This window comes from Marmota flaviventris, chromosome 3 (assembly GCF_047511675.1).
Source record: "Marmota flaviventris isolate mMarFla1 chromosome 3, mMarFla1.hap1, whole genome shotgun sequence".
Lineage (NCBI taxonomy): Eukaryota > Metazoa > Chordata > Mammalia > Rodentia > Sciuridae > Marmota > Marmota flaviventris.
In genome coordinates, this window is record NC_092500.1 from 151226450 (window position 1) to 151246547 (window position 20098).

A 20098-nucleotide genomic window follows, 5' to 3' on the forward strand; every position below is an offset into this window, starting at 1 on the left:
TTTTTTTTTTTTTGCAAAATAGGATAATATTCCTTGTTTCATGGTTTCATGAGACTTTAGTAATATACAAATATATATAAAAATTTAGAACAGTAATAGGCATACAACAGAAGCTCAATAAATATTATTTCTTTTTGTTATAATTATTTTGAAGTTTAAAGTATCCCAAAGGGATATTTGTTTTTCTTCATGTATCTCTATTTTCTTGAACCTGAAATTTATTAAATTATCACACTGCAATACACACTAGAATCATCACCATACCTTCTCATGAATATCATTTATTTCTTCAATAGACCCTGGGTAGAAAGCACAGAGTTTTACTAAATGTAGTTCATTATCAGGAATCATCAGGAGAAGATCGGCTGCCAAATTCCTGTTCATGTAACAAAAGGGGATGAAGTCATTGAGTAAAAGATCTAAAAATAATATAATGATTTCAATAGTAGGAGACTCAGATAATGAACCTTCCTTGCTTTTCTATTTATATAAACTACTAATTTCCCAATTGGTCATGAAACTCCTCTAAATGTAGGTTATAGAAAACCAACAGTATAAAGGATAAATGTATTATCAAATTACTAAATAATTTTTTAAAATCTAAACTTTATATACACAAGTCCCTACATATTTATAATCAAATTATTATTACAGAATAATTTTCTAACGAAATTAAGTAGTATTGAATATGTTCTTTGGAGCAAATTATAAAGCAAATTTTGTGAAAGCTAACTCTCATCAATTTCCCTTCCAACAATGGAAAATCTATTATCAGTTCACTGAAATCTTTAGAATATTAGCTATTATAAGCTTAGACATTTTAGTATAATGCATATTTCTTAAACTTTAAGTAGAAATTGAAGACAGAAATGTAGTTTTTGTTAAAGATTTAATCAACAGAATAAAACACTTAAGGGTTTTAAAAATGTAAAATCCTATGAGATTCACTGCCTTACACTGAAAATATTGCTTATAAAACCAGTTTTTCAAATCACTAGGTGAGGAGTTTTGGTCTGCATGCATCATAATTGAGAAAATATCTAATTTTCGATGATTTAAGATGTTTAGATATCAACAAATTAATATATAATGTATGACTTAAAATAGAGGATATTTCAAATGAGAATTTATAAAGTTAGGTACCAGGGACTTCATCTTGGTTTTGAAGACTTCAGTAAAGTATACATTGGTCATTTATTGCCTAATCAAGAATGCAGAGTATAGAATAGAAATAGAGATGATTTATATTTCTGATGTCAAATACAAAAGTTAATTTAAAAAATGTTCACATACATATGCATACCACAAACTACTAGAACAATAACAAATTAGGCATACTGTAAGGTTTTAGAATAAAAAACTTTAGTGGGGTACCATAAAATTCTATATAAAATATTTTAATAATTCAAAATCCCACAAATAAATAATTTTCCATATCATGTCAATGGAGAATTGGTAAAAGATTACAATGTTTTTATGTATTATTTTCCCCTAGCCACTTCATAATTAAACATGTTTCCCAAACTGACAATATTTCTATTACCATTAGTGAGATAAATTTTTGAATGTTTTTATAAGTTCCAAATAAGTTTACCTGTTATTACTGGAGAGTATAAATGACTTTATGTATTTAGTGATACCAAAATTTTATAGCAGTTTTAAATAATGTCCATGATAATACTTTATTCTCTATAAAGTGTCTGTACTAAAACTATACTTAAACTTGCTAACTTCAGACAAATCCTGAATTTCTTGAGTATAATTCCATTTCAATAGAGAGAAATTTGTAGTAAGGCCAGCTAATTTTATTCATTCTTCACTTCCCTATTTTTTTTTAAATTGAGTACATTGATGAGGGTGATGGGGCGTGTGCTCCTGCATATACATATTTAAGTATAAAATGATACAGAACAACCAAATTATATAAACTCTTGAATGCCACTATGAGAACAAGTATTTCTTTTTTCTTTTTCTTTAGCTAAAGTAGCTATTGTTTGTTACTGTAGAAAGGTATGGTTCATTTACTGTACATATTTTAAGTATCATGAATGATTTTGTGTCTAGGTTATAGGAGCTATTCTTTATTAACTTGGTGGTTAGATTTTATATAAATTATATATATAAAAAGGCATGCTATAAAGCAAAGTGAAAATAGTTATTGAGCATTTTTAATATAGATATAGTACTTAAATACTCAAAACAGTATAGAATTAAAAAAAATAAAAATCTTTAAAAATAAACTAATACCTGTATCCAACAGATGGAAAGCTAAAAAGAAAATATTGAACATGAATATTATAAATATGTGAATATCAAGAAGGAAATTTATACCAGTAAATACATGGGGTGTTTTTGGTTTATAAAATTATGAGCATTGTCTTTAAGTCATGCAGCTATTTTTATTTGTTATCCATCTGTGGAATTCATTAATAGTCATGAAGATTACAGATTTCTTCTGGAAATAAACTTAACCAGCACCTCATAGTTCAGAATTTGAACTTTATCCTGGTTTCTATACATATCTAGGGCTTTATAAAGGAAGAACTCTTGGTGGGGGATAGTAAACAAGGCAATAGAAATTTATTTTTTAAATTAAAAATATAGCTAGTTGAAAGATTCTAATGATATTTTTAATATAATATGTATTTGCTAATGTTTTACCTTCACTTTAAAAATATTAATTCCATTTCATTAGGCCTTTTGGCACGAAGTCAGCCTTATTTGTAAGGAAATAATTTGAGTAAACTTATGCTTTGGGACAGGTCTAAATCAAGTCATAATAACTACATAATTGACTATTATAGTTCTTGACAGAAAGATTTAATTCTCTCCCAGGATAGTCATTATTAAATACACTTAAGTGTGAAGTTGATGGTGGGGTACTACCACATTTTGGTGGGGAAGTGAGTTCTTACATCACTAAGATGTGTATAAAAAATAGAATAACCATGGGATTCTTGATTTGCTGTGAAATTCCTAGATCCCAACTGAAAAGGATAATAGAAAGTGTGCTTTCTCCTCCGCCCCCCAACACCAAGTTAGCCACAGATGAAGGAGATGGTATACAGTAGTAGCTAAGAGCTCCCATTTTGGAGCCAGTCTATGTACTTTTGAATCTCAGCTTTACCACTTAACTGAGACCTCAGGCAAACCAATACTTGCCTCACAGGACTTAATGATTTATGACACAAAAAGTGTTTAATGTAGTGCTTGGCACACAATAAGCATTATAACATGTTAATTAGTCATGATAAATAAGTTCATTCGGAAACTTCTTGAGGTCCTAAGTATTTTGTTGAAAGAGAAGATAAAATTCTGAATTCATCTTAATTTTTTTTTTAATTTTTTATTGTTGGCTGTTCAAAACATTACATAGTTCTTGATATATCATATTTCACAATTTGATTCAAGTGGGTTATGAGCTCCCATTTTTACCCCATATACAGATTGCAGAATCACATCAGTTACACATCCATTGATTTACATATTGCCATACTAGTGTCTGTTGTATTCTGCTGCCTTTCCTATCCTCTACTATCCCCCCTCCCCTCCCCTCCCCTCCCCTCTTCTCTCTCTGCCCCCTCTACTGACATTCGTTTGTCCCCCTTGTATTATTTTTCCCCTTCCCCTCACTTCCTCTTGTATGTACTTTTGTATAACTCTGAGGGTCTCCTTCCATTTCCATGCATTTTCCCTTCTCTCTCCCTTTCCCTCCCACCTCTCATCCCTGTTTAATGTTAATCTTCTTCTCATGCTCTTCGACCCTACTCTGTTCTTAGTTACTCTCCTTATATCAAAGAAGACATTTGGCATTTGTTTTTTAGGGATTGGCTAGCTTCACTTAGCATAATCTGCTCTAATGCCATCCATTTCCCTGTAAATTCTATGATTTTGTCATTTTTTAATGCAGAGTAATACTCCATTGTGTATAAATGCCACATTTTTTTTATCCATTCATCCATTGAAGGGCATCTAGGTTGGTTCCACAGTCTAGCTATTGTGAATTGTGCTGCTATGAACATCGATGTCGCAGTGTCCCTGTAGCATGCTCTTTTTAGGTCTTTAGGGAATAGACCGAGAAGGGGAATAGCTGGGTCAAATGGTGGCTCCATTCCCAGATTTCCAAGAAATCTCCATACTGCTTTCCAAATTGGCTGCACCAATTTGCAGTCCCACCAGCAATGTACAAGTGTACCCTTTTCCCCACATCCTCGCCAGCACTTGTTGTTGTTTGACTTCATAATGGCTGCCAATCTAACTGGAGTGAGATGGTATCTTAGGGTGGTTTTGATTTGCATTTCTCTGACTGCTAGAGATGGTGAGCATTTTTTCATGTACTTGTTGATTAATTGTATGTCCTCCTCTGAGAAGTGTCTGTTCAGGTCCTTGGCCCATTTGTTGATTGGGTTGTTTGTTATCTTACTGTCTAATTTTTTGAGTTCTTTGTATACTCTGGATATTAGGGCTCTATCTGAAGTGTGAGGAGTAAAGATTTGTTCCCAGGATGTAGGCTCTCTATTTACCTCTCTTATTGTTTCTTTTGCTGAGAAAAAACTTTTTAGTTTGAGTAAGGGTCTACAAAGAAACTATTAGAGCTAATAAATGAATTCAGCAAAGTGGCAGGATATAAAATCAACACGCATAAATCAAAGGCATTCCTGTATATCAGCGACAAATCCTCTGAAATGGAAATGAGGACAACCACTCCATTCACAATATCTTAAAAAAAAATAAAATACTTGGGAATCAACCTAACAAAAGAGGTGAAAGACTTATACAATGAAAACTACAGAACCCTAAAGAGAGAAATAGAAGAAGATCTTAGAAGATGGAAAAATATACCCTGTTCATGGATAGGCAGAACTAACATCATCAAAATGGCGATATTACCAAAAGTTCTCTATAGGTTTAATGCAATGCCAATCAAAATCCCAATGGCATTTCTTGTAGAAATAGAGAAAGCAATCATGAAATTCATATGGAAAAATAAAAGACCCAGAATAGCAAAAACAATGCTAAGCAGGAAGTGTGAATCAGGCGGTATAGCGATACCAGACTTCAAACTATACTATAGAGCAATAGTAACAAAAACAGCATGGTACTGGTACCAAAACAGGCAGGTGGACCAATGGTACAGAATAGAGGACATAGAAACCAATCCACAAAACTACAACTATCTTATATTTGATAAAGGGTCTAAAAGCATGCAATGGAGGAAGGATAGCATCTTCAACAAATGGTGCTGGGAAAACTGGAAATCCATATGCAACAAAATGAAACTGAATCCCTTTCTCTCGCCATGCACAAAAGTGAATTCAAAATGGATCAAGGATCTTGATATCAAATCAGAGACACGCCGTCTGATAGAAGAAAAAGTTGGCTACGATCTACATACTGTGGGGTCGGGCTCCAAATTCCTCAATAGGACACCCATAGCACAAAAGTTAATAACTAGAATCAACAAATGGGACTTACTGAATTCATCTTTATTCAACAAACTGTATTGAATGACAGATAGCATCCCATCTTTCCTAAAGGTGTCTTTCTAATGATGGACTGCCTGAACTAAGAACAAGGCTCTGCAGATCTGAGTGAGAACTGCTTTAATCTAGAATTCCAGGTTTCCCCTGGGAATTCCCTGGGTCCAACTCTTAAGAGGACTTCAAGAGTTCAGGGAGAGGGAGGGCCTGTTCTAAGTCTTCATCAAAACTATATATTTTTTATTGTTTTCCCTTAGAAAAGTAACTTTATTTTAATGCCCTAAATTAGGATACAAGATCTCACAAGAATAGGTATAGATGTGCAAAGTTTTAAGAGGTGGGATTGTGTGGTCTTGATGAATTTAAGAAGTGCACATTTGTTGTCTCCTAACTCATGAGGTGCTTGAAACATTATGGAGCTACACCTGACTACTTCGGAAGCGGTCATGGTAGATTTCATTATATAACCATGGTAGTTCTCACCTGTCCCATCATCATATAGTGTCCTAATACATATCAAATGTAATTTATAATATTTCAAAAATGCATGTAATCACTATAAAATTATTCTTTCAATTTGGAAGTTCTTACCATATTGGAATCATCATGCATTTTCTTGCCAGTAATTCTAGGGCATAGTGAGTTGCTGGTGCTGCAGTTTCTCCTAGTACCATTCCCACACAGACGGCCAACTCCAGTTCATTTCCACGAATCAGGTATGCCATAGCAAGCTTGCTCAAGAAGAAAATAATTTCTTCAGTTGCATAGATGCTGGGTAAGATCATCATTCCCCTCCAAGCTCATAAAGTAGTATTAACCTATACATCAATTATTCTTATAAAGTATTGTTATATTCCTGTACAGTAAGAGTAATTGCAATTTTCAAATGAAAAATCTTGATAATGAGACATATGAGAAATTGATCAGGTCAGAATTGAAGACTTTAGAACTCTTGCTTCTATTTTTGCATTTAATAATACTCGGCTATATCCTCAACACATCCTTCAGTTTTTCAGAAAAAAAATATAAATTTGAAAAGTTTCTACAAGATTGTACAATAATATTAAATCATTCCCTAAAGCCAGTATTTCTAAGGATAAGTGCAAAATAGAACCTCTGTATTTTCCTTTTTACGTGAATGGGTCAAGTGTAATGTGCCTTAAAAATAAAATTTGTGATGAACATATAAAAGTATACTTAAATACAAGTGCTTTAGTTTGTATCAGTTCTCATAATCCTAATAACTACAAGTGAAATATGTAAGGTAGTTACACTTTTTCATTTTGGGGCTGAGGACATCTGAGATTCTGAGAGATTAAGTGATCTGATCAAAGTCAATTTGTGTTAGAAACAGAACTAAGATCCTTGAATTCCATGTCTAGTGATTTTTTTTCCTTCATCAGACTATCAATTCTCACCTATGATGAATTATTTAAAGCAAGATTGTTAAAATACATATCATGTTTTAAAAATTAATCAAGAGATTTCATAATCTATAGCATTTGTGTGTGCTAATTTGGCAAGTAATCACTCAGGTTTGGAAGCATACAAACCAGAATTTACGTAGAAGTCACCCCTCAAACACCATGACACATCTAATGAGGTTTTCAATCACAAGCACCAATTTGAAATGTTGTACCTCAATATTATCTACAGCTAGATGGCAACATGCAGCAAGTACTGCTCGACCATCCTGAAAATACCATTCTGCCAGTTCTTTACTGACTTTGTGGAGGAGTCTAAAATGAAAGAAAAAAAGAAATATTCTTTATTAATGCAAGAATTCCATCATAAGTGTGAATAATGTCCTTTTCAAAGGGGGATTAAGGGACCTAACAGGTTTTAATTTGACATCCTTGATTTAGGTCTAAACCTTATTTAGGAAAAAATTCAGGAAAGCAGTCTCTCCAAATATATGCTCTGGTAGTCCTCTCCAGCCTTAGCACCTAAACTCTAAGAAGAAAAGCCTGATTTTTAAAGCTTCCATTCTCTAATGGGTAAATTATGACTCACATGTATAATGTTTAGCTTTAGAAGAATCACAGGTTGAAATGAATTTTTTCAAAATTTAGGTGATGCCCAAGATATGACTTGTGTTATATTAGGTCTTAAAATGCCAAGTTTTAAAATGGCAGAGAATAGGAGCAAAGATTCAGGAATTACTACATGATTCCCAGCTCATTACTACTCATTAACATTTCACGATCCTTCTGTAGTTTCTGAAAGTCTGAAAAGTTTAATTATCTTATTGTCGAGGTCCATAATAGGCACCAATAGAGGGGGTGGGAAAGATAGACTAAGGGTGAAAAATTCTAATTTCTGCTTCTTTTATAATATAACCAACTGTATGGACATCCTACTTAAAAGAGGAATAAGTGTTATTCTATTCTACACACTGATACTAGCATCATGGGATTATAGACACTATGGGGATATTACATATACTCACTTTACAGTGAATCATCAATAAACAGCATACCTTATTTTACTACCTTGTCCTCCCCAACAGGTTCAATCAGTTTTTAAAGTATTTATGTGCTTTAATTGCTCTCTCTCTCTCCTGAAATGCATGCTACTTTTCTGGAAGTTACATAAAATGCATGTAGATTGTGTCTACATGCCTGACATTTTTTTAATTATCCAGGGATAAAAGCTGTCATGGAACTCCATGTGAGAAATGCAGTTGATCATAAGGCAGCAAGTCCTCAAAGAAGGATGTGCTACATAACCTCAAAAACTTCTAAAGAAAACCAACTACAAAAAAATTCTGACCCAAAATAAAGAGTAAATCACTTACTCATCAAAGTCTTCCTTGTAGATATCATCAGAATATGAAGCTCCTTTAGGTGTAGAAACATGCAAGTTTTGCATATTCCCCTCGCATGCAGCCTAGGGGGTTTAATTAAACTTTTAATTAATGTTTAGCTATATAACTGACAAATTTAAAAATATTGTTTGTAGCAAATTACATTTAAATCATGTTGAAAGTTTATATGATTTGGAAAGAACCTTAGAATTTGAAAATAAATAAAATGTAACTCCATTGTGAATACCATCTTGAAGCTTCCAGTAAATGATTACTAAATAAAAGTTGTTCAAATACATGGTATATCACAATGAACAGCATGTGAAAAGTTCAGAGTTCTGAGATGCCTGCCTATTTAAAAATCTAAAATAAGTTCAGTATGACCACAGCAAAGATAGTATGATAAAAATGTTGAAGCAGAAGGCTGGGGAGGTGGGTTGAAACCAAGCTATCTATGACTGTCAACCACTTGCCTATGAGAACAATATTCTCCATTCCTCATACCCACCCACCAAAGTATGTGGCTGCTATATTTATGAGGTTTTACCTGTGCAACAAGCAGAGCTTCTTTAAGCTGACCTCTTGACATAAAAAAATTTACTAGCTTTCTCACATCACCAGTGGCTATGCAGTAAGGAATGACATCATCCTTATCTTCCTGGATTAATTGGTCAGCTCTCCTAATAAAATAAAATTTTATTATACTATATTAAATTAAAGCAAAATATTAATTTCAAGGTTTTCAGTTGGACTGATATTTTCTGAAAGCATGTCTAAAATTTGTAGCAAATTTCATAAAGCTTTTGGGGACATCATTTAAAGAAATACAGATTTTATAATGAATTCACATATAGAAGACATAAAAGTTATATAAGATAATACTACAGATATATATTTAGCCTTATAACACTACATTTTCATTATATTTTAATCATTTACTAAAATGAACAATGTATTTGAAAGTAAGTTGTAAAATGGAAATATGATTGTATATTTACTCTCAATTGGATTAATCAAATATGTGGATGTCTACGTAAAGACAGAATCTTATGTGTTTTAGTAAGAATAACAATGAACAGAGAGCCTCTTAAGTTGAAGTAGTATTAAAAAGGATAATAAATATTGATAATAAAATGCAAAATACTGTAAGTAACCCAAGCAAAGATCTTTAAAGATAAATTAATATTCCAGACATATGAGGGGAAAACAGGGATCATGATTCTGGATACTGAATGGTATACATGTATCTGTTTTTGTGTATCTGTATTTCCGTACTCATCACTATCTGTCTCCCTGAGTCCTAAATATTTTCTCAATGATCAATCTAGTTCATTCTATCCTAAAATTTAACTCAAGTTTTGTTCCAGATTAACCTGGTATATATAATTTATGCTGGCATTTTAAATATGCTGAAGTTTAACTTCTAATCTTTAGGTTGATAGAGGAGATAATTTTCATGTTGTTCATCTAACTTCCAGTTAACCATCTCTAGTTCATAGACTCAACTGGGTAGTCCTCAACAGCCTTTACTTCTCATCCTGATTTCCTCATAGTAGATGTTTAGAAAATACTCTACTCTCCTGGACATTTTGGAAGCAGAGTCAAGAGAGTTCCAATCAAACTCTCTACGTGACGGCCTGAATGGGCTGGATCTATAAAATATAAACCTCAGGATTTGTGGGGAGATCATTTTATGCCCATTATTTGGAGTAAAGAGCAGAAAAAAAATCGGGTGTTTGCTGGTGAAGATCAATGAAATACAATTGGAAGCGTTGTCTGTATTCCCATCTGCAACTTCCCCTCCCTCCCATTGCCTCCCTTAGCCCCTTCTAATCTTGTCTCAGTCTCCTTTCTGGCCAAGCAGCTCTTAAAGTTAAGGATACCTTCCATTTGTACAGATTTATTCTGAGTTACCGAATCAAGATTATCTATTTGACATTCCTATTAAAATCACAAAGGAATCTATAACTCATCATGTCCAAAGAGAACTAAGGATCTTATGTCTCCTTTGAATGAAATAATCTCCTAAATTTCACTTTTTTGGGGTTGTTGGTTTTTTGTTTTGAAATCCCAGTGAATAGCAACAGTGTTTCAAAACCTAAAACTGAGGAATTATTTGTGACACCTTCCTCACCACTATTACCAAGTCCAGCTAATTTAAAATCCTATATATGTCAATTTTTTCCACTTTTCTCCCCCATTACCATTTAACTGTGCCACTGTTGTCTCCTGACATGATTGTTCTCATGCTCTTCAACTCGTCTCCTCATATTTGCTATTGACCTTCTCTAATCTGTTCATTTTTTTTTAAATTTTAATATTTATTTATTTATTTTAGTTTTTCGGTGGACACAACATCTTTGTTTGTATGTGGTGCTTGAGGATCGAACCCAGGCCGCACGCATGCCAGGCGAGCGCGCTACAGCTTGAGCCACATCCCCAGCCCCTCTAATCTGTTCTTGATACTTTAGCCTGTGTGAACTTTCAAAATGAAATTCTGATCAGGTCACTTTCTACTCTGTTTAAAGTTTTTAATGTCTTCAGTTGCTCATAGGATAAAAAAGAAAGAAAGAAAAAGAAAAAGCTTAACATGTTACAAAACCCCCAAACATTTAGCTCCTAACTACCTTTTTCTCCTTCACTTGGCGCCACGCCCAATGCTGGCTTCTGTACTCTAGCTATCTTAACACGCTTTTAGTTCCTAAATGGCATAAAATTAAGCTTTTGCTGAGGTTGAAACAGTGTTTTATGAAATAAGTCTCTGCTGCTGTCTAGACTTTATTAATGAGTAAGTGGGAGCAGTAACTTTCACAAGTGTGTTTTGAGGGTAGAGAAATCTATAAATATCTGTGATTCTGGGAGCTTATAGTCCGAAAATGAGAGTCAGCTTATTGCTTAGCTTTCTTTTGGGGCAGCAGGTGCTGAGGAACAGTCTACTTTCCCAGGGAAATATGTAAATCCTTCTGGATTTCATGTTTATCCTTTGACTGGTTTTAAAGCTATAAACCATGAGGAACTGAAGATTGGTGGTAGCTACCAAAAGTTGGGAGAGAAGCAAAGAACTGATTCTTCCCCAGAGCTTCCAGTTGTAACCAATTTTGCCAACAAATTGATTATGGACTTTTTACCTCCAGAACCATGAAGGACACATTTCTACAGTTTTATGCCATCCAGTTTGTGACAACTTGTTACAGCAACCCTAGGAAATGGATCCACCTGAGAAAAAATCTTGTTGGTTTATAGCATTCTAAAACAAGGACATTTAGGTACGTTTTCTCGGTGGTCAATCCATTCTCTATCATCAGTACCTTCCTTATACCTGAGAAGAAATGGCAGAATTCAATGTCTCCTACTAGACTGTAGATTAGATTCTACAAATAATAGAATATTATATTGATAGCCCTCAGAAAGTCTTTTTACTTATATTTCAATAGTGATATTAATCAGTAAGCATGTTTTCTGGTTTGCCTTTGCCTTCATTTATATGGGGAAATTTGTCTTCTGTCTTCATCAGAGGAAAGGACAAATATAAGAATATCAGAATGATTTGTAACCAATTTATTAATCTTTTATAAATAGATAGAAAAATTCATATATTAAATAAGACAACATAAGAAAAATCTGAAGAGACACTACCACATTTACATATTGCTTCTATTTTAGCATATGATTTTTTTTTATTGTTGGTTGTTCAAAACATTACATAGTTCTTGATATATCATATTTCACACTTTGATTCAAGTGGGTTATGAACTCCCATTTTTACCCCGTATACAAATTGCAGAATCACATCAGTTACACATCCTTAGCATATGATTTTAAAACATCTACCTGGATGCAGACAGTTGGTCTTACCTCTGCATTAACTTCTTCCAGTATTTCACAGAGACCCCTGGTGCAATTGACAGGGCTTTGTCCCACTAGGATCACAGGCAAGAAGGATAAAAACATACCTATTTTGATTATACTTATATCAGGCTTTTAAATGAATTCATATTTATAATACAGAACTTTTAGAGTTCTTGAATTTTCAGGAATATTTTTGTATTCTATCTAATGCATTCCACACAGACTAAATATTACCATGTTGTAAAATAAAATCTGTGAAATTTTAGTATTTAACAGGGAAAATCCAATCACAAACCTAGGGACAAAGAAAGAGGGAAGGAGGGCTAGAAGAAGCAAAATTGAGACAGGAAGGAGATGAAAAGATAGTAACTAAAGTGTATAGAAAATACTGTAACTCATATTCTAACACAACATCAAAACAATTTGTTCTATGGTGTTTATATTCAAAATAATACTGAAATTTTTAATTTTAACATTATTTGATTGAAGAAATACACCATTTACTTCTCTTTTTATTTTTTTCATATTCATTTTATAAAATTTATTCTCATTTCTATCCTTATAATCAATAATGTTTGTCTTATTTTAAAAACTAGACTGCTATTGAGGAGCTCATTATTCAGTTAAGGCCAATTATGACTAATTTGAAAATATGAAATTTTCTGAATTCAAGTTCTAAAAGGAGATGAAGAGAAAATATACTGAAATATCACTACATGAATCAAAATTTTCACTTAATTAGGCTTTCCAAAATAATGGAGTTCTACTGCAATGAAGCCTTAAAAATTAGTAATTAACTTAAAATAACATTGACTTTTAAATAGTTCATTTCTGAAAATACATATTTAAAATCATGTTACCTGAAAGGTACCCTATAATAAGTTTTAGGAGAAATGTATTTATTATAGTAGGGGAAATGGAAGAAAAATGTTGGAATATAGATTATTAACTTTGAATCCACCAAGCTCTTTCAATAAAAACATATCAGTTCTCTCTGATATGTGGATACTAACACACAGTGAGGGGTAGGGGAAGAATAGAAATTCAGTGGATTAGACAAAGGGGAATGAAGGGAAGGGAGGGGGCATAGGAATAGAAAAGACAGTGGAGTCAATCTCATTTAATCTTCCTATGTACCTATATGACTACACCACAGTGAATCTCCACATCTTGTACAAACAAAAGACTGGGCTCCAAATTAGAATAAGATGAACTCCATGTTTGTATAATTATGTCAAAATATAGTCTACTGTCATGTATAACTTGAAAGAACAATAACAAAATAAAAAAATATAAGTGAAAAGATGAAATGTTTTCTTCACCCATAGTTTATTGAAAGCTTATTGAAATAGAGATTATTGAAATAGAGATTAAGCTTATTGAAATAGAGATTATTCTTGAGGAGGTGATTATAAACAGTTACAAGCACACCCATATTTCTAAAAAAAAAACTATAAACAGTTCTATGAATCTTAAGAGCATCAGTGAATCTGTACAACAATAAATTATTAAGCTTCTTAGGGATACCTAGTTGAGAAAGTTTTTGAGTTAAGATAGTGTAAAATTACACACACACACACACACACACACACTTGGAAAAGTAAAGAATTATACTGTTCTACCAAAACTCATTCATTCCTTTTCTCCTTTTGATAGATTTTTCTTCTTAGTAATGTGCTGTTAAAGATTTGACTCAAAAGTTACTTTTTTATGTGATAATAAAATTTTTACATTACTCTAAATTAAACACATTAATAATATTGAAAATATTATTGAATATATTAAATGATATATTTTATTATTTCAAGTAGTAATTAATTGCCTCTAAATATGTGGGAAAGTAAAAAGGTGAGTTAAATTTGATTTTGATATATTTTAATGTAACTACTGCCGCAGTCTGGCTGGGCACACAATCACGAGCCACCACACAGCTTGTAGATTCAAACAGCAACTCTTTATTCCGGAACTCACACCAGCCATCTACAATCACGTTCTGGGGAAATCCACGTTCTCTGCCCAAATCCACCCCCACTGGGCTTCTATCTCTCAAAAAATACTCTGAATCCCGTGAGAACTCAAGGGGAACTCAGGCAGCAGGATACGCCCTATTCCCAGCAGGAATAATCTTAAACCTTAAACCTGGAACCTAAACTGGGAACGCCCTAAACACGATTATCTTAAACCGGGAACACCCTAATCCGCCTTGGTCCTTGAGCAAGGTCACCTACATTCAATGTCACTGCAACATGGGGTACGCTGACAAGGAAATTGTCATACCTACTTGGCTAATGGCTCCCAGCAAACTACATTGTTTAGTTTTACTTTATATTATTTCCAAGTATTCTTTAAATCACACCTTATAATTACAAAATTAACTAACTTAGAGGTTGTGAAAGTGATAATTGGGTCCACACCATTTCAACATTTGTTTTAGCAGAGTAGGTAGGTGGAGAATTTTTGTTGAGCTAAAATATATTTACAGAAAAGAGAAAAGATCAATGAATATTTACAAAGTGTATCTACCATACAACTTGTACCCAGGATCAAAGAAACAAGCACTCCAGCCTCTGTTCCATTCTAATCACTACCCACCTACTAAAGGTAACCATTGTCCTGAATTTTAATAGCATAGATTCATTCAAACATTTTTTGAAAAATTTATTCTATTGAAATCGTCCTCTATAAAAACCACGATATGCTTTCTAAGTACTCTTCACCAGAGGATCCTCAATGAAAACCCCTCTTCTTGTCAGCGTGGAATTTAGTCACGACAGAGTTTATTAGAAGGAGGATTTTACTGCATGCAAATTAGGTAATTGGGGTTTCATGGCAGTGGTTCTGAAAATTTAGCATGCATAAGAACAACCAGGAGGGCTTACAAAATCAGATTATCCGGCTCTATCCCCTGAGTGTATGATTCTGTAGGCCGGGGGTAGGACGTGCATGCTACCAAGTGATGTAAATGCTGCTAGCCTGGAGAACTCACTTTGTTAACTACTGTCCTAGGATATATAGCTGATATCAGACTGCCAGGAAATCAGCTGGATCTGAAAAAAACTAGCTTCATATTTGAATACTTAGTATTAAGTGTATTCTTAATATTTAGAGTACTATATTAAACTCAATAATTTTGTTTTAATGGCATATTACCTCTCCAAGTTCAACCATAAGTTCACAGTATCTCTGAATTTGTCCTAATCTCAAGTGTATTTCAGCAGCTTCCTTCAGTCTTTCCTCTTTAGTAGGTACACCAATACCACCACCAAATTTAGACATCTTGACTGTTGTTAGTTCTTGGGCTTCAGACTGATTAAAAGAAAACAAAAATTTTAAAATTTTGTTATATAAGAGCCAGACATTTTAAAAGCACATAGCATTGGAAATTAAATATTAAAAATAATGTTTTTCAATGAAATATGATACTTTTAAAAACATAATATTTTGGCATGTGCATGGGAGTGTGGTGTGGGAGAGAAGTTGCATCCTGTTAATACTCTCCAGGTATTGTAGGTAAGTGAAAGAGTGGGGGTCAAAGGGAGTCTAAAATAACATACTACTGATAAAGATCTTGAATAAAAATTCAAAAATCTTGAATGAAAACAAAAAAAATCACTGGCTGTCTTTGACCCCCGTACTGTCAATAGATTTTTCAGCTATAGTCTTTAGGTATTTAGTTTGTGATTGAAGAAAGTGCTTCCTCTTTATGAAAATAATTCTTTCACCTTCCTAACATGATTTTCTCCATGCTCTAATAGTTAATTGCTGATATTTCATTAAAAATAATATATCTCTATTTTCCTGACCCTGTATAGATTTTGTTATTGATACTAGATATTGCCCTAGTTACTTTCTTACATATTGCCCTAGTTATGAGTTAGTTAATAATCCTCTACTAAAATTCATTAAATCTCCAATATGATCAGTTTTAATACAATATATGTTGGCATACAGTCTCTTAGATCCTCTGAGGCTAAAAATCATAGTACTTATTATTATTATTGTGTCACAATAATCTTGTAATTGCAGAAAGATAAGGCATTTCAAGGAATTTTAAGTGACCTTAAAAATGTCATGAGATTCAACCTATGAAAATATGGGTACCTTAATCTGTTCTCAAATAATTCATGCTCTCATGATTGGTTTTACAGAAGATTTATCTCCTCAGTGTTCATTTATTTTAGTTTACCAATCTAATCATATAAATATGAATATAATTTCTATGATTAATCATAAAACACATAATATAATAATTATTAATGTGATTAGATACTCATATAATACATAATGTGATTAATTACATTATGTATATTAATGTAATTTTCCTACATTAATAGTGAAAAAGGAAAAGTTGCTTGAATATATTATATTTGCATATTTTACTTACTGTTCTAAATTTAATCAGGTGCTTCAAATGCATTATTCCTTTGCAGTAGCTCTGAGGAAGTAAACTATCATCTTGCCCTTTTATCACAGCCACCAAGTTCCATAAATTGTCACTGCCACCTGGAGGCTAAAATGTTGATATAGAATAACCAAAGATAAAAAGGTGAACAAAAATCCTTTCAGCATTTTGCATCTTCAAAAATACTATAAATCAGATTATCTATACTGAAATTAGCCAAATAATAAGTACATACTATCTCACTTATTTCTGATTTCATATTTGCTTTCTTATAATGTAGAGATTTTATTAAAAGGGGTCCACTGAAGTGGGATGGTGAATTTAAATATGTGACAACTTACTGGCAATAGCCACAGTGATTAATTTTGTCTAAAGGATCACACTTAATTCCTATAATACTTACTGATAAACATTCTGAAAACCATCTTAATTTTTTCACTCGAGGATTACCAGCCAGTTTTTCTATTTCCTGTTTAATATCTCTTGACACTTTACCACACAACAGAGGAGGAGTGCCTTGTTCTATGACACAATCTGAAGAAGAGAGAAAAAAATTTTCCGATAAAATATTATCTGAAAATAAAAATTTATTTAAAAATAAAATTAAATGCATGCATATGTTCAATACCAGTATTCCCGATAATTTCTTCCCAAGATCTGTCTGCCAGAATATTTATTTGTAAAGGAGTGATTAAAGGTGTTAATGACCAGAGTCTCACTGTAGAATCACGGGAGCAAGAAGCCATAGTGAAGGGGCGACTTGGATGGCATGTTAAACCTGATGGAAAAATATAAACCTGTTTTAACTAAAGTAAACATTGGGAAAAAAATCTTATTTATAGTTGATTCTTAAAATATCTGCAGAATAGAAGTCATGAAGAAGGTGAATAACTGAAAGATTATCAGAATCAAACTTCAACTTGTTTTTAATTAATATGGCTGGCAATATTAGAAGACTTAATAAATTATTAGTATATTCTATAATATGAATATAAAATTAAATAATTATTAGAAAACAAATAGTCCTGTGTGAAAATGCTGAAATTATATTTCATTTGGATAAGCAGCAATTATTCAGTAATACCAACAGGGCATATGGTATCTATGAATTAATAGAAGGATAGATTAAAGTTCTAGTTAACAAGATGAAAACAGAATTGAAGACATCTCAATTGAGAATATCAAAAATAGGATTCTCCCCTACACGCAGTCCCACATTGCCTCAGCTAAAAGGCCACTGAGGTAAAGCATATAGATCTGAATAACCGGATTTGGGATACTTTTTCTAAGGAATTTCTTTCCTTAACTAATACAACAGAGAATAAAATGATATGCAAAAGATAAGTAATTTGATTTTCTATACTTAGCTCAATTGTACTAAAAAACTTGGTGGTATATGTTTTAAAAATTTCCCTTAGTGTCCCCAGATAGAGGAATGACTAAGTGAGTTTTATCTATTCTACTATTAATTTCCCTTTTCTGCAACTTAACTCTGAAATGATAGGAAGGCAAGAGGGAAAATTTGACCCAAATATGCACATATGTGCATGGGTATATGTATGTATTGTGTGTGCATATGTGTGTGTACACAGAAACATACACCTGCAGAGAGAGAAAAACAGTGCTAACAATAGTCATCTTCTGATAATTTCTGACAATTTCTTCAGTTTTCTTTTAAATATTCTAATATTTCAATAAAAACATTTTCTAATGAGAATTTTTTCCAAAATGAAATGCTGTAACACTTCTTTACAAATATCATACTACTCAGAAATTATAAGCATCATTAATGTATCAAAATAACAAATACATGAAAAACTCTTTACCGTACACATCTGCACCATGGTCATATACAGTATCCAAACAAGTTCCTTCCCGAGTGTCCCACACTTTTATAGTATAGTCCCAGCTGCCAGATATTAGTAGATATGGAATCTCAGTATTCCACATTAATCCCCTCACCGGTGCAGTGTGTCCACTAAGAATATTTATGCAAACATCTTGAGTATAATCCCAGATTCGAACAGAACTGAAAATAGAATATTGTGTATATAATTCAAATTATAATTTATCCAAAGTATTAACATTCTTAATGAATCATAATGATTATTAGCAGATTTGAAATGCATTTTATAGATCAAGATATATCAATTCTCTTTGTTATAGTAGAGGAAAATGAACATTTAACTGTGCCAGAGTTATCTTATTCCAACATTTTTTTTATTTTTTGATTTTTACTGGTCATTTTAAAGCAATAAATATCAAATATACTGCTTTAAAATTTATATATGAAAAAGTTGCTCTCTTAAAATGAAATATCCGGAACAGATATAACTGAAAATAAACTATGACTGATAACAGAAATACAACATGAAAATTATTTGCAAAAATACATATATGATGATGGATATTATCTGAAAAATCATTATAAATTTATGCTTTTACCTAAATAGTAAATCATTCCTTCATGGCTGGGGGTCAGTAAAATAACATTCTTGGTCAATGTGGAATCAATCTCAGACAAGTAAAAATTTAAATATAAGTAGGTTCATGATATTACTTGGATCTACTAATTGCACAAGGTACAAATGTTACTGAAATCAAAGTTTGAATTCAAAATCAACCTAAGACCTCCAAATGCTAATAAGTTTTTAACTTATACCAACCTGACAATATCAAAATATTGGTATGTCAAAGGTTATACTGCACTATAAGGGAGATACAATATGTACTTTTATTTCTTTAAAGCATATCTTTGTACTTTATATAAAAAGGCTCCCTTCATTCTCCCATCTTCCTAGTATGAGATAATAAAATCAGTTCTCCATATCCATTGGTTCTACATCCACAGGTTCAATCAAGTATGGAGAGAAAATATTTTTTAAAACTGCATTTGTATGGAACATGTACAGACTTTTAATTTTCATTATTCCCTAAACAATACAGTCCAACAACTATTTACATAATATTTATAGTATATTGAATATTGTAAGCAATCCAGACATGACTTCAAGTATAATTGGAACATGTCCATAGATTATAATGGACTTCAATATTCAGAGTTTGGTGTGCATGTAGTATCCTGGAACAATCTCCTATGAATACTCAGGGATGAATGTATATCTGAACATATTATAACCTACAAGTTTTGGTGCTAGTTTCCTATATAGGTTAACATTTAAATATTTACAGTTTACTATCATGCTTTCATAGATAAGAATATGTTAAATTGATTTCCATCAAAATAATCAAATGCTATTGTTGGGGACTCACTAGAATGGGGTCCTTCCTTTCATGAAAGGAATCAGTTAGGTTTTGAAGTCATATATGTTTTCTGAATGAACATAAGAAAGGTTTTTATATGTCCCACTATACATGAGAATTGTCTAGGATTCCCAGGATGAGGTATAGTATTTGTGAGCTATGCTGAATACATTAGTAATTAATAGTTTCCTTACATTTTTACCTTTATTTAAAAGTGCTAGATAAATTTAGTGAGGAATAACAACTATATATATAAACAGTTAATACTAATGGAATAATCTTAGTTTAAAGCCTTTC

The 20098-nt window shown here is 32.4% G+C and overlaps 1 protein-coding gene across 4 annotated transcripts in view; it reads right to left on the bottom strand.

The window, feature by feature from the left end:
- The window catches only part of Wdr17 (WD repeat domain 17), a 93207-nt gene that overhangs the window by 9899 nt on the left and 63210 nt on the right, over positions 1 to 20098 (bottom strand). For all 4 annotated transcript variants that reach the window (XM_071610517.1, XM_027927112.3, XM_071610516.1 and 1 more), the window contains 11 exons: positions 18364 to 18566; positions 17166 to 17315; positions 16941 to 17071; positions 16520 to 16645; positions 15286 to 15441; positions 12142 to 12206; positions 8834 to 8966; positions 8278 to 8369; positions 7120 to 7219; positions 6072 to 6211; positions 265 to 376 (listed from right to left, as the gene is read on the bottom strand). In XM_071610517.1, coding sequence (XP_071466618.1) covers positions 265 to 376; positions 6072 to 6211; positions 7120 to 7219; positions 8278 to 8369; positions 8834 to 8966; positions 12142 to 12206; positions 15286 to 15441; positions 16520 to 16645; positions 16941 to 17071; positions 17166 to 17315; positions 18364 to 18566 — 1408 coding nt within the window. The remainder of the gene's footprint in view (positions 1 to 264; positions 377 to 6071; positions 6212 to 7119; positions 7220 to 8277; positions 8370 to 8833; positions 8967 to 12141; positions 12207 to 15285; positions 15442 to 16519; positions 16646 to 16940; positions 17072 to 17165; positions 17316 to 18363; positions 18567 to 20098) is intronic.